At 47.1% G+C, this 19,613-nt stretch overlaps 1 protein-coding gene across 1 annotated transcript; it reads left to right on the top strand.

Annotated features, from left to right (window-relative positions):
• The first annotated feature begins 5,667 nt into the window (after positions 1 to 5,667).
• LOC310756830 (uncharacterized protein) lies at positions 5,668 to 19,373 on the top strand. The gene is made up of 5 exons (XM_083601667.1): positions 5,668 to 6,149; positions 9,606 to 9,737; positions 11,037 to 11,598; positions 13,765 to 13,900; positions 18,096 to 19,373. The coding sequence occupies exons 3-5, from the start codon at positions 11,104 to 11,106 to the stop codon at positions 19,022 to 19,024; spliced, it is 1,560 nt and encodes a 519-aa protein (XP_083457793.1). The 5' UTR covers positions 5,668 to 6,149; positions 9,606 to 9,737; positions 11,037 to 11,103; the 3' UTR covers positions 19,025 to 19,373.
• Positions 19,374 to 19,613: the final 240 nt, after the last annotated feature.

The raw sequence follows: 19,613 nt of genomic DNA, 5'->3' as shown, positions 1-19,613 counted from the left end.
CGGCAAGTCCTAGGCTCTGTGATTTAACCCACAGCGCCACTCGAGTCCCTTCTTCTTCTTCTTCTTCTTTTGGGGGGGGGGGTTATGGACCGCCAAAACCCGGAAGTACCAGAATGGGTTACTTCCAGGTTTCGGCGGCCGTGCATGCGCAGAAGCACTAAATCACGCTTTGCGCATGCACAGAGGCACCGAATTGCAACCCGCATGTGCGCCAATGCAGGGTGCAAACGCTGTGGATCCCACACGGATCACATTCGCAACCCGAGCGTCCACTGTACTTTTGTAAACCAATAAAAACTTTTTAAAAAATACAACAACAACAACAACAACAACAGTACCCCGCCCATCTGACTGGTTTGCCCCAGCCACTCTGTATGGCTTTCAAGATATATCAACATAATAAAACATCTAGCCATCTAGCCCACCCGCTTCAACGCAGGAATACACATTATACATTAAAACGTTTCCCTATACAGGGTTAACTTCAGGTATCTTCTGGAGGTTATAATAATAATAATAATAATAATAATAATTTATTATTTATACCCCACCCATCTGGCTGGGCCTCCCCAGCCACTCTGGGCGGCTTCCATAAAAACCAAAAATACAATAAAATATCACACGTTAAAAACTTCCCTGAACAGGGCTGCCTTAAGATGTCTTCTGAATGTCAGGTAGTTGTTTATCGCTTTGACATCTGCTGGAAGGGCGTTCCACAGGGCGGGCGCCACTACCGAGAAGGCCCTCTGCCTGGTTCCCTGTAGCTTTGCTTCTCGCAATGAGGGAACCGCCAGAAGGCCCTCGGCGCTGGACCTCAGCGTCCGGGCAGAATGATGGGGGTGGAGACGCTCCTTCAGGTATACTGGACTGAGGCCGTTTAGGGCTTTAAAGGTCAGCACCAACACTTTGAATTGTGCTCGGAAACGTACTGGGAGCCAATGTAGGTCTTTCAAGACCGGTGTTATATGGTCTCGGCGGCCGCCCCCAGTCACCAGTCTAGCTGCCGCATTCTGGATTAGTTGTAGTTTCCAAGTCACCTTCAAAGGTAGGTTATATAGTTACTCATCTCCTTGACATCTGATGGAAGGGTGCCACTACCGAGAAGGCCCTCTGCCTAGTTCCCTGTAACTCCACTTCTTTCAGTGAGGGAACCGCCAGAAGGCCCTCGTTGTTAAGGTCTTAGGTTTCTGCCTAATCCAAATTTTCCCTCTTTCCGCTTCCTCAATTTTCAGGCAATGAGCAAGGCAATGAGAATTGCAAGGAGTACCCTGTGGTGCCATTGGAACCAACTGAGCAGGAGTCTGCAAAAGAGCCATTTGGTTTCCTGTGTGCTGCCTTTGTCAAATCGAAGAACAGGATGAAGAAATCTGCTCCTTCTCCGGATCCCAACCCAAAGGCACCCCTGATCCTACAAGATCATCCTAAGTGGAAGGAAAAAGGAAAATGTGTGATGTCCAAGAAAACATTCAGGGACGATTTGAATGGGCATCATCAAACCCACCAAGAGGAGAAACCACATAACGGCACAGAATGCAGAAAAAGTTTCAGTGACAATGGCGATCTTGGCCCACATCAGAGAACCCACACCGGTGAAAGATCCTATAAGTGCCTGCTGTGTGGGAAAAGATTCAGCCAGAGCTGCAACCTCACATCACATTGGAGGACCCACACAGGGGAGAAGCCATACAGATGCGTCGAGTGTGGGAAAAGCTTCAGTCGTAGCACGACCCTCATTTCGCACCAAATAACCCATACAGGAGAGAAGCCGTATAAGTGTATGGAGTGCGGGAAGAGTTTCAACAGTAGCGAAAGGCTCAGTAGACACCAGAGGACTCACACGTTAAAGAAACATGATCTGTGGAGGGTGGAAAGAGCTTCAGTTGGAGAGTGCATTATATTGGACATCAGAGAATCCTTGCAGCAGAGGAAGCATTTAAATGCTTGGATATCTTACTAAGCAGGGAAGAAGACGGATTCAGCAAATGCTCAACTCTATGGCTAAAACAATAATAAAAAACAACAACCAGGATGGATATTCTCCACCCCAAAGTCAGAATAAGGATTCTCCACCCATAGAATCATAAAATTGCTGAGTTGGAAGGGACTCTGAGGGTCATCTAGTCTAACTTTTTCAGCTGCACTGGCTCCTGGTGGAGTACAGGGTCAGATTTAAGGTGCTGGTTTTGACCTTTAAAGCCCTTCATGGCCTAGGACCCCTGTACCTACGGGACCGCCTCTCCCGGTATGCCCCACGGAGAGCCTCAAGGTCCATAAATAGCAACACCCTAGAAGTCCCTAGAAGGTCAAAAGCAGCCCCTTAAATCTGACCCTGTACTTCACCGGGAGCCAGTGCAGTTTGAAAAGCACTGGGTGAATATGCTCCCATGGCAGAGACCCCGTGAGGAGCCTCGCTGCAGTATTCTGCACCCGCTGGAGTTTCTGGGACAGCTTCAAGGGCAGCCCCGCGTAGAGCGAATTACAGTAGTCAAGCCTGGAGGTGACCATCGCATGGATCACTTAATCTTATTATTAAGTTGTATTTTAATTAATTGCTTTTATACCTGGTGTTAGCCGCCTTGAGCCCGGTCTTGACTGGGGAGGGCAGGGTATAAATAAAATTTATTATTATTATTAGCTTTTTGTGTTGCATCATTGCATACACCACCCTGGCATTTTGTGATATTGCGGTAAAAGCATGGGTCGAATAAAACAGAACACTGACATGTGTAATTAAATATTTCCCTTTCTGATGTCAAACTCTTTTTTGCCTCCCCCTCCCAAAAAACAAAAACAAAGTGAGCTTGCTGCCATCCCATTTCTCAGATTACTGAAAAGAAAGGCAGTTTAGACCAAACTTTTTTGGCCACCGACTTCTTGGTTCCATACAGTCATCCCCGGTGCCACTGTGCCCTATGAAAAAAGCGTTATTTGGAATAGATAGATAAACTTTATTTGCATTAGCCAACGGCCATAGCAAGTTATTCGGAATAGTGGTTTGCATGTCCCACAAAGGAAGATAACACAATAAAATTCAGAACAGTAAGAATTAATTGCACATTTATTCAAAATCCAATAATTAATTAATTCAACGAAACTGATGAATTTGATCTGGTGATGCTAGCTTTTCAAAGTCTATGATAGTTACTTACATCTCCAGTAGGTAAAGGTAAAGGACCCCTGGATGGTTAAGTCCAGTCAAAGGCGGCTATGGGGTTGCGGCGCTCATCTCGCTTTCAGGCCGAGGGAGTCGGCATTTGTCTGCAGACAGTTTTCCAGGTGATGTGGCCAGCATGACTAAACCGCTTCTGGCGCAACAGGACGCCGTGACGGAAACCAGAGCGCACAGAAATGGCATTTACCTTCCCGCTGCAGAAGTACCTATTTATCTACTTGCACTGGCGTGCTTTCAAACTGCTAGGTTGACACGGGCTGGGACAGAGCAACGGGAGCTCACCCCGTCGCGGGGATTCGAACCGCCGACCTTCTGATCAACAAGCCCAAGAGGTTCAGTGGTTTAGACCTCAGCACCACCCACTGCCTCGTCTCTAGTGTGCCCCCCTAGGTAATCCCATTGCCCGCCCCAGGGGGGCACTACCACCCCATTTAGGAACCACTGATTTGGATGGAGCATTTTTTGATTGGGAGTGAGGAAGCATCTTGAGGCATTTGGGCAAGGAGGCAAGTAGAGGAGTTAAAAATTCTAAAAAGCTTCATTTGCTGGAAATGTTTTGGTTGGCCCAACCCATAAAGAAAAACACAAATCCCAGACTACGGCACATTACGGTGCTGGGTGACCAGCCCTTTTGTTATGGTTTAATGGTATAGAAATGGATGCTTGATGTGTCTTCAGTAGGATCTTCTGGTTAGGAGACACAAGGAATCAGAGATGCTCACCAGAGCTTGTGTCTTTCCGCAGGAGCTTTAAAAGACGATTTAAGACAAATTCATGGGGAGAGAGGCAGGGAGACTCCAAGGTCAGCTGGGTGGGTGACATCAGCCTCAGCCCAGTATACCTGAAGGAGCGCCTCCATCCCCATCGTTCAGTGAGGTCCAGCTCCGAGGGCCTTCTGGCAGCTCCCTCACTGCGAGATGTGAGGTCACAGGGAACCAGGCAGAGGGCCTTTTCGGTAGTGGCACCTGCCACTGAAGGCAGCCCTGTTTAGGGAAGTTTTTAATGTTTGATGTTTTATCGTGTTTTTAATATTCTGTTGGGAGCTGCCCAGAGTGGCTGGGGAAACCCAGTCAGATGGGCAGGGTATGAATACTTGATGATGATGGTTCTACATAGGCTGCTCACACAACCAAAGCAACCAGAGTTCACCCCCACCTATCAGCTGATCAAGAGGGCTTTAAATCCTGATCAGTTTGGCTGTGCATGTCTGATCCCCTCCAGAGTTGGGAAAGGCTTAGAAAAGCCTTGTGGGGCCTGCCTGGTGTTTTTACATGAGTAGAATGTGTGCTTTTATTTAAAATGCATCTCTGGGTTATTTGTAGGGCCTGCCTGGTGTTTTTACATGAGTAGAGTGTGTGCTTTTATTTAAAATGCATCTCTGGGTTATTTGTGGGGCATAGGAATTCGGTCATTCCCCCCCCTGCAAATATACTCCAGCCCACCACATGGTCTGAGGGATGGTGGACTGGCCCACGGCTGAAAAATATTGCTGACCCATGGCCTAATCCATTCCTGAACAGTTTGCCATTGTCCATGGGATGAATGCCTGTCTGGCACCCATTTGCCAGGATGCCAGTGCAAGAAGCTGCTGTGTACGTGATCCCAGGTTTCAGGGATTATGGCTGCCCACACCCCAGACCCCCCCCTTCGTAAGCCATTCCTTTCCTGAACAGAACATTGTTGGAATGGTACAATTGCACACTGGAGCGATTTTATATGACTTTCTAAAGTTTTCCCAGTGAGCCAGTACGTAGATTCATTTATCAGCCAATTGTTATATTTGGTAATGTGCAGCAGAGGCCCTTTGAATGGAGATAGGAAAAACGGCGATGAAGTGTTTTGTGGGGACATTTGCCAAAGTGATTGCGCTGATTTTGGTAGCTGGGGTGTGTGTGTGTATGATATGTTTAGGAAACCTTTTAATGTTTAATAGACTATTGTATTTTAAAATTCTGTTGGAAGCTGCCCAGAGTGGGGCATAAATAATTTTATTATTATTATTATTATTATTATTATTATTATTATTATTATTATTATTATTATTATTATTATCTGCTGGAGGGGCAACCCCTCCCCCCTCAATCTTTACATAAATTCCTGCAACAGGTGGAAATGCAAACTGGGAACCTTCTGTTTTAGCAGAGGAGGAAGGAAAGGGGCTGCACGGTGTAGGTTTGCAGCCAAAAAGGCCACCCTCAATTTGGGGGGAAGTGGAGGGGGGGTGCAAACGAGACCCGACCCCCCCCCTTTCCCTCCCAGCATGCGCCTCTCCTCTTCCTTTCAGCGTCTGGTCTTTTCTCCTTGCATACTGGACCCAAAATGCACTCACCAGCTCCCTTGCAGATATTTTTTTATTTTTATGGTTGTGGTCGGGGAGATAGAAGAAGGGAGGCTCTAGATGGGGGGGGGCAGGAAGTGGATGCTTCATGGCCTCTCTAGGCATCCGGCTCTCTCTCCCCCCTTAACCCTGTGTTGGGTTACTCTCCACTGGAAACAAAAAGGGGTGGAGGAAAAGGGGGGTAAGCTTTGCACGCTCCCCTTGGGAAAACATAAACAAATACAGCAACAAAAAAAGCAAACGGATTTTTATTATTTTTATTTTTTGCAGGCAGTGAGCTTGCTTTTTCCTCACGCCTCTGCTGGGCTTCTTTGCATCTAGCAAAGTGGGTTTTTCTCGGTTAGAATTGCAAACGGAATTGCAATGACTGCAAAAATGGGGATATAAATATATATATATAGAGAGAGAGAGAGAGATTAGCAATATTATTTTTTTTGCAATAATCGCAATTCTGTTTGCAATTCTAACCGCGAGGTTTGCAAAACCTCTTTGTTTGCTTCTTTCGGGCGAGAGAGCGAAGAAAATGGGTTAATAAGGGGGGGGGGGAGTCGCCTGCGCTTTCCTAGACAGGCACGGAGGAGGAAGCGGAGACGGGAAGGTCACTTCCTCCCCCTTTTTGGGAAAGTTGGGAGGGGTCTGGTGAGTGAAATGGGAGAACTGGGGGGAACTGGGGGACGTGCGGGTGGGGGAGGGGGTGGGCCGGAGGAGGAATGGTGGTGCTTTTGGGGTCGGGGAAGGTCCTGGGGAGGAAAGTGGGGCGAGGGCAAAGTGGGGGGGGGAGGGGAGGTTGTCTCTGGACCTTTTGTGGCGCAATCGCACAACACGGTTGCAATTGCGGCGCAGGAGAATCCCTTTGATCTCCCACCCCTCCCCCTCTCCTATAATAGTCATGATCATAACAATCCAGGCAGGGAAAGAAAAGGTCCACCCCTTCATTGGATTCCGCTCTTCCCTCTTGTCTGATGCAATCTCTTGACTCCGTGGAGGGGGGTGTCACAATTTTTGTGGGTTTGGGGAGACCACCCCCCACTCCCGGGTTTCGAACCAGAAATTGTCGGTGCATCTTTGGGGGCGGGGAGCCTCAGCTGCTGCGGACAGACGGGGACGGGGCGGGCCACGTCTTGCCCCCCCCCGTGGGATCCCGTGGGATCTGGGGATCTCAAAGGAGGCCGTGTGGGGCAGGAAAGAGGTGGAAAGGGGCGCGGGGTGGGGGGTGTCACTGGCAAAGCGCCTGCGTTGCATTATTATTATAATGTATTACTACTACAGCAGCCTGCATTATATAAGCCTCTGCTTCGTTAAATTGCGCTCTGCATTGTTAATAGTATTGTTGCAATGTGCATTATTGGAGTTGGAAAGGGACGCCAGCGGTCATCAAGTCCAGCCCCCTTGTATTGCAACCGTGCTCTGTGTCTTGATGCAGTGTTATTCTTGATCATTCATAATAATAGCAATTAGACCGATGCATAACGTCCCCTTGCGACTTATCAGTTGGGATGCTCTAACTGCCAGCGTTAGACCTACAGGACCATCTAGCTCAGGGGTCAGCAAATTTTTCCAGCAGGGGGCCGGTCCACTGTCCCTCAGACCTTGTGGGGGGCTGGATTATATTTATAAAAACAAAAAAAGAGCAAATTCCTATGCCCCACAAATAACCCAGAGACGCATTTTAAATAAAAGCACACATTCTACTCATGTAAAAACACGCTGATTCCTGGACCGTCTGTGGGCCAGATTTAGAAGGCGATTGGGCCGCATCCAGCCCTTAGGCCTTAGTTTGCCTACCCATGATCTAGCTCAATAGTGCCTGCACGGACTGGTAGCAGCAGCTTTCCAGAGTTTCAAGTAAAGGTTCCCCCCCACCCCGCCCCAACTGGAGATGCTGCCCGGGGGTTGAACCCCGGGACCTAATGCATGCAAAGCACATGCTTTGCCGCCAACCTGTGACCTTTCAAAGTGCTATGAGATATGCCTCCCATTTTTCATGGCCATTGGCTGCTGGTTCGGGCCAAAGGTGGGGTGATCGTAGTCCAAAATCCTGTTCTCACAGTGGCCAAACTTGTGAGTCCCAGGAATGTGTATTGTAAACCACATTTATTTCTTTTTAATTTATAGTGGTTGACATTTTTAAAAATAAATAAATAAAAATAAACTGGTGTTAAAGGTAAAGGTACCCCTGCCCGTACGGGCCAGTTGTGTCCGACTCTAGGGTTGCGTGCTCATCTCGCTCAAGAGGCCGGGAGCCGGCGCCGTCCGAAGACACTTCCGGGTCACGTGGCCAGCGTGACGAAGCTGCAGCTGGCAAGCCAGCACCAGCGCAGCACACGGAAACGCCGTTTACCTTCCCGCTATAAAGCGGTACCTATTTATCTACTTGCACTTAGGGGTGCTTTCGAACTGCTAGGTGGGCAGGAGCTGGGACCGAAAGACGGGAGCTCACCCCGCCGCAGGGATTCGAACCGCTGACCATACGATCGGCAAGTCCTAGGCACTGAGGTTTTACCCACAGCGCCACCCGCGTCCCTTCAAAACTGGTGTTATTCAGAGACATATTAGCTCTGACAGTGGAGCAGCCAGTAACACACCGGTTGCAAAATACTGGCTCCCCGTCTGCTTCTTCTGGCCTGAATTCATAGAGTTTTTTGTGGCAACTCTGAAAGCCCTGAATGGTTTGTTCTCCCTCCTCTATTACGGGCAGGATGCCTCCGGAAAAACCCAGTTCCTGGGACTCTGAATAGGGGAGAGTGCTGATGGTTTGTGGGGCATCCCATAATGGTTACACAGCCTTTGCCATTGTGAGAACAGGGTGCTTGGGCTGGGTGAACCTCTGTTTGGGCAGAGTCAGCTGCCTCAGGATTCTCCTGATATATTATAAGACCCTAGAACCGTAGAGGTGGAAGGGGCCCAGGGGTCATCTAGTCCAACCCCCTGCGATGCAGGAATCTCAGCTAAAGCACCCATGACAGATGGCCGTTCAACCTCTGCTTAAAAACTGCCAGTGTTCTTCACGTACATCGTTGGTACTTCAGGATGAAATATGCATCATGTGTTTTGTTGCGCCTAGGAAACGTCAACCCAATTTAGTCAGTCATGGGTCTGGCTTAGTTCAGGCAGAACCAGATGCCGCTTCCTGATTGGCTCGCTCTCCTCTCAGTGCTTCATCCCATTGGCTGTCTCTTGTGCCTGTCTCATTAGACCAGCTTTTCCTGCTGTTTCATCTCCCAATACAGAACCAGGGCGCCCCCAAATGCCATTCCCTCAGTAAAATAAAACCGACATTTTCACCAACCGTACACCCAAAACAGCTCCAAAGCACTCATTTTTCTTTTACTGCTTAATAATAATAATAATAATAATAATAATAATAATAATAACAATATCTGGCTCGGTTTCCCCAGCCACTCTGAGCAACTTCCGACAAATATAAAAGCATAATAAAACACCAAACATTAAAAACCTCTCTGTACAGGGCTGCTTTCAGATGTCTTCTAAAAATTGTGTCGCTCTTTATCTCCTTGTCATCTGGTGAGAGGGCTTTCCACAGGGAGTGCGCCACCACCAAGAAGGCCCTGTCCCTGGTTCCCTGTAACTTCGCTTCTCGCAGTGAGAGAACCAGCAAAAAACCTCAGTGTCTGGGGTTGAGCGATGTGGGTGGAGACGATCCTTCAGGTATTCTGGGCCGAGGTCGTTTAGGGCTTTCAAGGTCAGCACCAACACTTTGATTTGTGCTCACAAATGTACTGGGAGCCAACGTAGGTCTTTCAGGACTGGTGTTATATGGTCTCAGCAGCCAGTCCCAGTCACCAGTCTAGTTGCCGCATTCTGGATTAATTGTAGTTTCTGAGTCACCTTCAAAGGTAGCCCCACGTAGAGCGCATTGCAGTAGTCCAAGCGGGGATAACTAGAGCATGCACCACTCTGGCGAGACAGTCCGCAGGCAGGTAGGGTCTTGGTTGGCGTACCAGGTGGAGCCAGAAGACCCTTGGAGCTGGACTGCTTGCTCTGGTTGCAGGATACAGGCTTAGATGGATATCAGGTGTGATCCAGCACCTGGGGAAGCTGCTCTCATAAACAACGTCCTCCTTGTTCTTACAGGCTCACCAGGGAAGCCTCGGCTGCAGAGGGTGCCAGTTGCTGTGACGGAAGCAGAAGCCTTTTGTGGTCGGGATCTCTGAGCACCAGTGCGGAGCAATCCGGCAAACTCTCATCTGTGAGACCAGAGCAACAGTTGAGTGGGGAGGCTGTAGGATCTTTCCCTGCCCCACTGCCTTCCTCTCTCACAGGGGCAGGGGATGGAGGGAGGTTGCTGGTGGGTGGGATGAAAGAGGACCAGGAGATATCTGGAGGTCAATGTCTGGTAAAGGGGTTCGGCTTAGAGATTCCAGCTTTGCATGCGTGAGCCAGTCTTCAGTTTTGTGTGCCGGGAGTGAGGATGGCATCCATAGCTCAGTTGGCAGAGCACGTGGTTTGTATGCAGAAAAGCCCCTCCTTAGGATCACTCGCCGAAGCATCCCATTAAATGGGTGCCATTTAGCAGAGCTGGAAGAAGCCAGTTGGAGGAGAGGTTTTTCCTGGTCTTTTGTGGGTTAAACTACAGAGCCTAGGACTTGCCGATCAGAAGGTTGGCGGTTCGAATCCCCACAACGGGGTGAGCTCCCGTTGTTGGTCCCTGCTCCTGCGAACCTAGCAGTTCGAAAACACGTCAGAGTGCAAGTAGATAAATAGGTACCGCTCCGGCGGGAAGGTAAACGGCGTTTCCGTGCGCTGCTCTGGTTCACCAGAAGTGGCTTAGTCATGCTGGCCCCATGACCTGGAAGCTGTACGCCGGCTCCCTCGGCCAATAAAGTGGGATGAGCGCCACAACCCAAGAGTTGGTCACAACTGGACCTAATGGTCAGGGGTCCCTTTACCTTTACCTTTATAGGCGGAGGGACAATGAACATCAAGTCAATTTGGAAGGGGGTGTAGGATCTAAAGACTCCTGCTTGCAAAGCCTTGGCAGAGAGAACAGCAAGCAGAAAACTTTATTTTCACCCACCGGTCTCACACATTTGTTTTTATTATTAATATTGATTAATTTTTTATACCGCCCTCCATCCATAAATCTCAGGGCGGTTCACAACATAAAAATACAATATAAAAAACCAGCGGAAGCAACATTTATATGGTTATTTCCTAATATTTACACATTGCTTGATTGAAAGGAAAAAAAGTTTTTAGGGGCTAACCAGGTTGGGATAGCTGGGATAGCAGGCTTGTTGGGTTTTGAATGTCTTGTGTAGATTTTTCAATTTCGTTCTGTATGGGACAATGACAATAAAGATTATTGTATCATAAAAAAAGAATAAACCAGTAAAATTATCAATAAATAATAATAAATACCAATAACAATAAAACTAAAAGCCGTTAAAAACAAACTTTTGTAAAGCTTTCGAAAAGAATTAAACGAGAAACTAAAAACAGATTAAAATACATGTCCGCGTCCTGTGGCTCTTGGGTCTCTCTTTTCTTTTTCCTTTCCTTCAGAGAGAGAGGGGCATCAATTGAATTGCCAGGAAACTCGTTGACCTTGTGAGACAGAGAAGGAGCAAGAATGAAAGTGAAGCTGGAGCAAGGAAGTCCTTTGGAGTCTTATGGGGCTCCGCTGGAGCACGAAGAAAAGTTTAGCGTGCAGAGCCAAGCAGGCGACCAATCTGGGAAGGGGGCAGGAAGAGACCCTCACGCCTTGGAGGCCAGGGGCAGCGGGGAATTCTGGGTAGGAAGCGTTCAGGAGATCCTGGCCGGAGACACAGTCCGCTCAAAGGGACCATACCAGCGTTTCAAGCACTTCTGCTACCAGGAGGCCGAGGGCCCCCGCGAGGTCTGCAGCCAGCTCCACGACCTTTGCCGCCAGTGGCTGAAGCCAGAAAGGCACACCAAGGCCCAGATGCTGGACCTGGTGATCCTGGAGCAGTTCCTGGCTGTCCTCCCCCCAGAGATGGAGAGCTGGGTGAGGGAATGTGGAGCGGAGACCAGCTCCCAGGCGGTGGCCCTGGCAGAAGGTTTCCTTCTGAGCCAGGTGGAGGGGAAGAAGCAGGAGGAGGAACAGGTGAGTATTTCATCTAGATCGCAGAGTTGAAAATGCTTGCTTCGCTCGCCAGCCCTCCTGATTCCCCCTTTCCAAACCATTTAACCTTTAAAGCCCTATATGGCCTAGGACCCTTGTACCTACGGGACCGCCTCTCCTGGTATGGCCCACGGAGGACCTTACGGTCTTCAAACAAAAACATCTTGAAGGTCCCGGGCCACAGGGAGGTTAGGCTGGCCTCAACTAGAGCCAGGGCTTTTTCGGCTGCGGCTCCAACCTGGTGGAACGCTCTGTCACAAGAGACCAGGGCCCTGCGGGACTTGACATCTTTCCGCAGGGCCTGCAAGACAGGGCTGTTCCACCAGGCCTTTGGCCAAGACACAGTTTGACCCCCTCCTTTTGTAATCCTCATAGCACTCTAGCCCAATGGTTGCCATTAATTTGATCCTGAATTGATTTTAGAATGTATTTCAATTAATTGATTGTGATTTTATGTAAACTGTGCTATTTTTACCGTTGTTAGCTGCTCTGAGCCCGGCTTCGGCTGGGCAGGGCAGGATATAAATAAATAAATTTATTATTATTATTATTATTATTATTATTATTATTATTATTGTTATTGTTATTGTTATTGTTGTTATTACTATCATGCACAAACCTCAGTAATGCCCGGGGCCGGATTACCAAATAGGCAGAGTTGGCACCGGCCTATGGGTCCCATGACTCCCTTGACTCAGGAACCTACATCATTGGAGGGGGTGGGAAGCAAGATTTTTACTGCCTAGGGGCCTTCAAAGGGTTTAATCCAGCATTGCCAGACATCATCGTCATCACCATCATAATTTATTACTTATACCCCGCCAATCTGGCTGGGTTTCCCCAGCCACTCTGGGCAGCTCCCAACGGAATGTTTAAAACACGATAAAACATCAAACATTAAAAACTAAACATTCCCACTCCCACTAATCTCTTCACTCACCAACACCTCCCTCCCTCTCCCTCCCCCCCCCCCAATTGTTTTATTTTCATTTCTTCATTTCAACAATTTTTATTGGTGGTTCCCAACCTTATCGCCCCCGCCACCATACACATTTTATTTCTATAATCACACGCCCAGTGCGCCCCCTCCCTATAAAAAGCATGATTTAGTGTAGTGGTTTGCACAGCCCGCAAGGGAAGATAGTAACACGATAAAATAAATGGGTGATGAAATTCAAAGCAATTCGAACCCTCTGCAATGGCAGGATCACAGCTTAGCAAGACCTCCCCTCCTCCACGCATCTCAAACACTGCAGAGCTACCGTATTTTTCCATGTATTACACCCCCCGCCCCCGTGTAGTTGAGCTTTTTTTACAGGAAATAAATAGGTTGATAAACACACCTATTCCCATGCCAGCAGAAGCAGCCAATCGCCAGCACTACAGCCCATCAACACGAGCCCTTGCTGCAGCCAACAATAACATGCCCTATAGCCGCTGACAATATCCGGCTCGCAGCACCAGTCATTCCCACATCCCCACTGTGCACTATCTGTGTAAAAGGTGCCCCCCAATTTTTCAGATGGTTTTTTTTTTTAAAGACCTAGTCTTATACAGTCATACCTTGGGTTACAGACGCTTCAGGTTGTGCGTTTTCGGGTTACGGACGTGCCGAAACCCGGAAGTACCAGAACAGGTTACTTCTGGGTCTTGGCGCATGTGCATAAGCACTAAACCGCGCTTTGTGCATGCGCAGAAGCACCGAATTGCGTGCCGCGCGTGCTCAGATGCGGCGCTGCAGGTTGCAAACGCTGCGGGTTGTGAATTTGCCTCCCACACGGATCACATTCACAACCCGAGCGTCCACTGTATATGGAAAAATATGGTACAGTGGACCCTTGGGTTACGTACTGCTCTGGATACGTAATCTTCGAGTTGCGAAAGCGGCAAACCCGGAAGTGTATTCTTTCGGGTTTTGCCGCATGTGCAGAAGCGATCTGTTGCTCCGCGCGTGCGCTCAGAAGCGGCGCCTCTGGTTACGGATTTTTCAGGGTGCGCACGGACCCCCGAAACAAATTAAATTTGTAACCAGTGGGTCCACTGTACTTCCAGTCGCTGTGGGCAATACACTGGAGGAGTAGAGGAGTAAAAAATTTCACGCTATTCTTGGGCTCTCATGTTAATAGGGAATTTTTCTTCCTCTACAAGGTTCCTGTGTCCTTTGAAGAGGTCCCTGTGCCTTTCACCAAGGAAGAAGAGGAAGAATGGGCACTGCTGGACCCAGGCCAAAACGCCCTGCCCAGGGAAGTCTTGGTGGAGGACTTTGGGAATCTAGCCTCGCTAGGTAAGTTTTTGCTCTGAGTTGTTAATATGAGTTCCTTCTCTTATATATTTGTTGTTTAGTCGTTTAGTCGTGTCCGCCTCTTTGTGACCCCATGGACCAGAGCACGCCAGGCACTCCTGTCTTGCACTTCCTCCCGCAGTTTGGTCAAACTCATGCTGGTAGCTTCGAGAACACTGTCCAACCATCTCGTCCTCTGTCGTCCCCTTCTCCTTGTGCCCTCCATCTTTCCCAACATCAGGGTCTTTTCCAGGGAGTCTTCTCTTCTCATGAGGTGGCCAAAGTCTTTGAGCCTCAGCTTCACGATCTGTCCTTCCGGTGAGCACTCAGGGCTGATTTCCTTCAGAATGGAGAGGTTTGTTCTTCTTGCAGTCCATGGGACTCTCAAGAATCTCCTCCAACACCATAATTCAAAAACATCAATTCTTCGGCGATCAGCCTTCTTTATGGTCCAGCTCTCGCTTCTTATATATATATATATGTATATATAATTTTTATAAAGTTTTTCTATTTTACATTTTAGAATATTCATTTAAACAACCTCAAATCAGTGACTTCCCTTCTCTTTCTGTGGTTCAATTTACATACCATAAATCCTTGCATATTTTACATTCCATTTTAGTATTCCATTATTACTTCCATCAAAGCTTGTCTACACTGTTGAATTTATCTTAATGCTGCCAGCATTTTGAAGTGTACACAATTTCCCCCATATATCCAGTAAACATTTTCCAGTCTTTTTTAAACGTATGTTCTTCTTGTTCTATTATTCTATATGTTAAATCTGCAAGCTGCACATTGTCCATCAATTTGCCATTCTTCTTTAGTTAGGACTTTGCTCGTTTTCCATTTTTGGGCCAATGAAACATGGGCCACTGTAGTGGCATACATAAATAGTCTTTTTTGACACCTGGAAATTTCGGTGAGTTATCCCCAACAGAAAGGACTCTTGCTCTCTATTGCAAGTGAAGATTTCACCGGGGAGGTCTGTGGCCTTGCCAGAGGGTGGCAGGGGGCTGCTATTGAGCATCTTTGGACCTGCTCCATTATCTTCTGGCCTGTCAGGATTTTGGAGTGTCTTCACAAGTAGGAAAAATCTGTACTTGGTGGTCCTCAGTCAGAGCTGAATGTTCTCAATGAGTAGGTGGCTTTTAGGTTGGGGTTTTCATTCCTTGTGCTGAGATCAAAACAAAAATTTTTTTTCCTTCTAGTAGCACCTTAAAGACCAACTAAGTTAGTTCTTGGTATGAGCTTTCGTGTGCATGCACACTTCTTCAGATACACTGAAACAGAAGTTGCCAGATCCTTCTATATAGTGAGAATGTCTTTGTTCAGACCAGGTCTCTCCATGGTTTTAAGTTTGGTAATGAGTTGCAATTCAGCAGCTTCTCTTTCCAGTCTATTTCTGAAATTCCTTTGTAGTAATACAGCTACTTTGAGGTCTTGTATAGAATGTCCTGTCTGAACAAAGACATTGGATTCTTATCTCATTATACATGACAAAGCCATTTTCACCTTCTCACCCCTTGCTTTTTCCTGTAAGACCTATTGCAGTCGTTAAGAGTCGTCAACAGGCTCATCACAGCTATCTGCCAACCACCCATTCCCACCACCCTTCTGAGTAATACCCCTCCCCACCTTCTCACTATATAGAAGGATCTGGCAACTTCTGTTTCAGTGTATCTGAAGAAGCGTGCATGCACATGAAAGCTCATACCAAGAACTAACTTAGTTGGTCTTTAAGGTGCTACTGGAAGGAAAAAATTTTTTTGTTTTGACTATGGCAGACCAACACGGCTACCTATCTGTAACTTGTGCTGAGATGTTACTGACGAGCCACCCATGGGTTCCAGGAGAGCTGTCATGGATCAGGCCAATGGCCCATCTAGTCCAGCATCCTATTCTTGCAGTGGCCAAGCACATGCCTGTAGGAAACTCACAAGCAAGATTTGAGGAGAAGCTTACGCTCCTGTCATTTCCAGCAACTAGTATTCAGAAGCCTAGGGACGTGGGTGGCACTGTGCTCTAAACCACTGAGCTTCTTGGGCTTGCTGATTGGAAGGTCGGCGGTTCGAATCCCCACGACGGGGTGAGCTCCTGTTGCTCTGTCCTAACTTCTGCCAGCCTAGCAGTTCAAAAGCATGCCAGTGCAAGTAGATAAATAGGTATCGCTATGGTGGGAAGGTAAACGGCTCTGGCACAGTCCTCCGTGCACCAGTAGCGGTTAAGTCATGCTGACCACATGACCCGGAAAACTGTCTGTGGACAAACGCCGGCTCCCTTGGCCTGAAAGTGAGATGAGCGCTGCACCCCATGGTCGCCTTTGACTGGACTTAACCGCCCAGGGGTCTTTTACCTTATTCAGAAGCATTGCTGCCTCCGACTGTGTAGGCAGAACATATTTTATTTTATTTTTTGTATTTTTTAGTTTTTTACCAGCAGCCAAAACACAAACAGTGAAAACAAACAGTGAAAACCCCCAGGAGGCTGATACATTGGGTATACATAATCAATGATAACATATTCAAATCAACCATATGTACAATTCTATATATCTTAACACTCCTCCCTCCACAAGGTTTCTTTAATTTTTAAAATTTTAATTGCCCCAAATTGTTCAAACCTACCCAGATAATTCAATAGCTTCTCAAACCAATCCTCCTTCTCACTGACCTTAAACCCTTTCATTTTATGTATCTTCACAGTTAGATATTCTAAGATTATAATATTTTTCAATTTTTCTCTCCATTGGTTCAACCCTAGCTCTTCTGCATTTTCCCAGTTACTCACTATAACCTGTCTGGCTGCAATTACCATCAATTTTACCCATTTACATTCCTCTTTTGTTTCTAACTCGTGCTACTCAGGCTAATATTATTATTATTATTATTATTATTATTATTATTATTGCCACAAATTATTAAATTATATACAGTCCTTCATCAAGAGAACAATTTGGAGATGGTATTTAACACCAGTTAGATCAAATCAAATAAACAAGGAATATTTGGAGTTATGTTGGAGGGGATGCCAGGAAACAGGGAATTATGTTCACATGTGGTGGGGTGTAAATATGAACCATTCTTTTAGGCAAAGGGTGTTTAAGGAGATTACAGAAATCACTGGGTTAAAGCTGACCGAAAGACCAGAGATAGCATTATTATCAATTTACGATTGGGATGGCAGTTATACAGGCTATCAAGGACTTGCTCACAAGTTTATTGTCAGCTGCACAAATTATGATAGCTAGGAAGTGGAAGGGGCAAGCGGAATATAAAATGGAAGAATGGTATAAAGAGGTGTGGGATATATCTATTAATGATAAATTAATGTGTGCCATTAAGGTAAGACAGAGAATATGCAGGAGAAATAATTTTGAGGAGATATGGAGGGTGTGTGTAGAATTTCTACTGTTAAAACAGAAAGGGGTCAAACCATTGCAAGAGGTGTTGAAATTTTAGGAGGTTGGATAGTTACTATGGAATGGTCTCAGTGGTGGGGTGCACCTTTTTATTCTTATTTATTTAGGATTTTTACTTTGTCCAAAGAAAAGAGAGACCACAGGAAGGTTTACAACATAGCCCTTGAGGCTAGTACAGTGGTGCCTCGCAAGACGAAATTAATTCGTTCCGCGAGTCTTTTCGTCTTGCGTGGTTTTTCGTCTTGCGAAGCTCGGTCAGTCGCAACTGCACCTCTTCAAGCGGTTGTAAGAAAAAAGGAAACAAACTCACAAGATGTTTTCGTCTTGCGAAGCAAGCCCATAGGGGAAATCGTCTTGCGAAGCAACTCAAAAAACGAAAAACTCTTTCGTCTTGCGAGTTTTTCGTCTTCCGAGGCATTCGTCTTGCGAGGTACCACTGTAGTCGTCAGTAGCCCTATTCTCAATAAATTTGTCTAATTCTCCTTTCAAGCCAACCAAGTTGGTGGCCATCACTGTAACAGTTGGACTGCAGCAGGAAAACACTTGGAAGATTTTGAGTGCCATTTCCCTTATGGAAGCAGAAACCAATTTGAATGGGGATTTTGTCCACATTGCTGCCCAGTCTTCCTCATCTTTTTTTCCAACCTAGCGGTTCTCCAGAAGTCTTTGGCAGGGCCAAGGAAGTAGAACCACACATGTATTAATTTGCCACACCACTGGGTTGGACTCAAAGGTTCCTTCTCACCTCTTTTCTTGACTCTCTTTCTGTTCCAACAGGTGGCGGGTGGCCCAGTAAGAAGAACAACAACAACAACAACAGACCCTGTGAGAGAAGCAAGCTTCAAGAAATGGAAGAGAACTTCAGAAATCCTGAGGGACCGACAGAACAGGAGGAAAACCAGATGGAGAAGTGGCTGGATGAACCAGCCACTTCCCAGGATGAAAACTTTCGTGAAATCGTGGTTCAGCCAGAAAAATCAAGAGGAACAAGAAGGAATGCCTGCCCTGCGCTTGTGAAGAACGCCGGTCACAAATCAGACGTCAACGGCCACTGGAAAGTTCACACGGAAGAGAAGCCGTACAAATGCATGGAGTGTGGAAAGAACTTCAGCCAGAGCACTCTCCTTAGGTTGCATCAGAGAATCCACACGGGAGACAAGCCCTACAGCTGCTCCGAGTGCGGCAAGAGATTTTACGACAGATCTCACCTCAACAGCCACAAAAGAACCCACACTGGGGAGAAGCCGTATAAGTGCTTGGAGTGCGGGAAGAACTTCAGCCACAAGGTGAACCTTACCTCCCACCAGAGGATCCACACGGGAGAGAAACCTTACAACTGCTCGGACTGCGGGAAGAGCTTTTGCGACAAGCAGAACCTTATCAGACACCAAAGAATCCACACGGGAGAGAAGCCGTACAAATGTATGGAGTGTGGGCAGAACTTCAGGCAGAGGGCGACCCTCACCTCTCACCAGAGAGTCCACACCGGGGAGAGACCCTACCAGTGCTTGGATTGCGGAAAGTGCTTTTTCAGAAAAGCGGAACTGAACCGACACCAGAGGATTCACAGGGGAGAAGAAAGGCCCGTCATCTCTTGGAGCGTCGAAATGGCATCAGATGGGGTGTCGATTTTATGTCCCATCAGAGAACTGGCACAGGAAAACCAGCCTATAACTCCAGTGATTAAACAAGAACAGTATTGCTAAAATAGAGTCAGAATAATTTGCATGAGAGACACACACACAAACACACTTCCCCCCCCTGCCCCAATAAATGTTTGGGAGTGTAGAAAGAGCTTCAGCTAGAGCAGAACATATAATGTACAGTATGCATACTCTGTGAGGAAACAAACTTTTAACGCAGATCATACCTGAGGCTGATGGACCAGGCTCCCTTCACGAGCAAAGAGCTGGCGTCCTGTTCTTCGGCTTCCGATGTGTAAATCTCTCATGTGCCTTACTGAGTCCTGTCATCACTTGCGAAAGTTGACTAGTCAGCCTGCTTCCTTTGTGCCTATTTTTCCTATTAAAATATACACATTTGACGCAAAAACAACTCCTGTCCATTGAACTGTAGTTCCTTCTTGGAGCGATGCATATTAAGACACATTTCGCTAACGTAAGAGTTGTCGTTCTTTTTGTAACTGGAATGGTGGACTTAAATGATCCTAGAATTATCCCAGTGTAGATACAGTGGTACCTCGGGTTACAGACGCTTCAGGTTGCAGACTCCGCTCACCCAGAAATAGTACCTCGGGTTAAGAACTTTGCTTCAGGATGAGAACAGAAATTGCAC

The sequence above is a fragment of the Podarcis filfolensis genome (assembly GCF_964270895.1).
Source record: "Podarcis filfolensis genome assembly, chromosome: 2".
NCBI classification, from domain to species: Eukaryota; Metazoa; Chordata; class Lepidosauria; order Squamata; family Lacertidae; genus Podarcis; species Podarcis filfolensis.
Note: the sequence above shows the minus strand (reverse complement) of the source record. Positions and strands in the feature narration are given on the sequence as shown.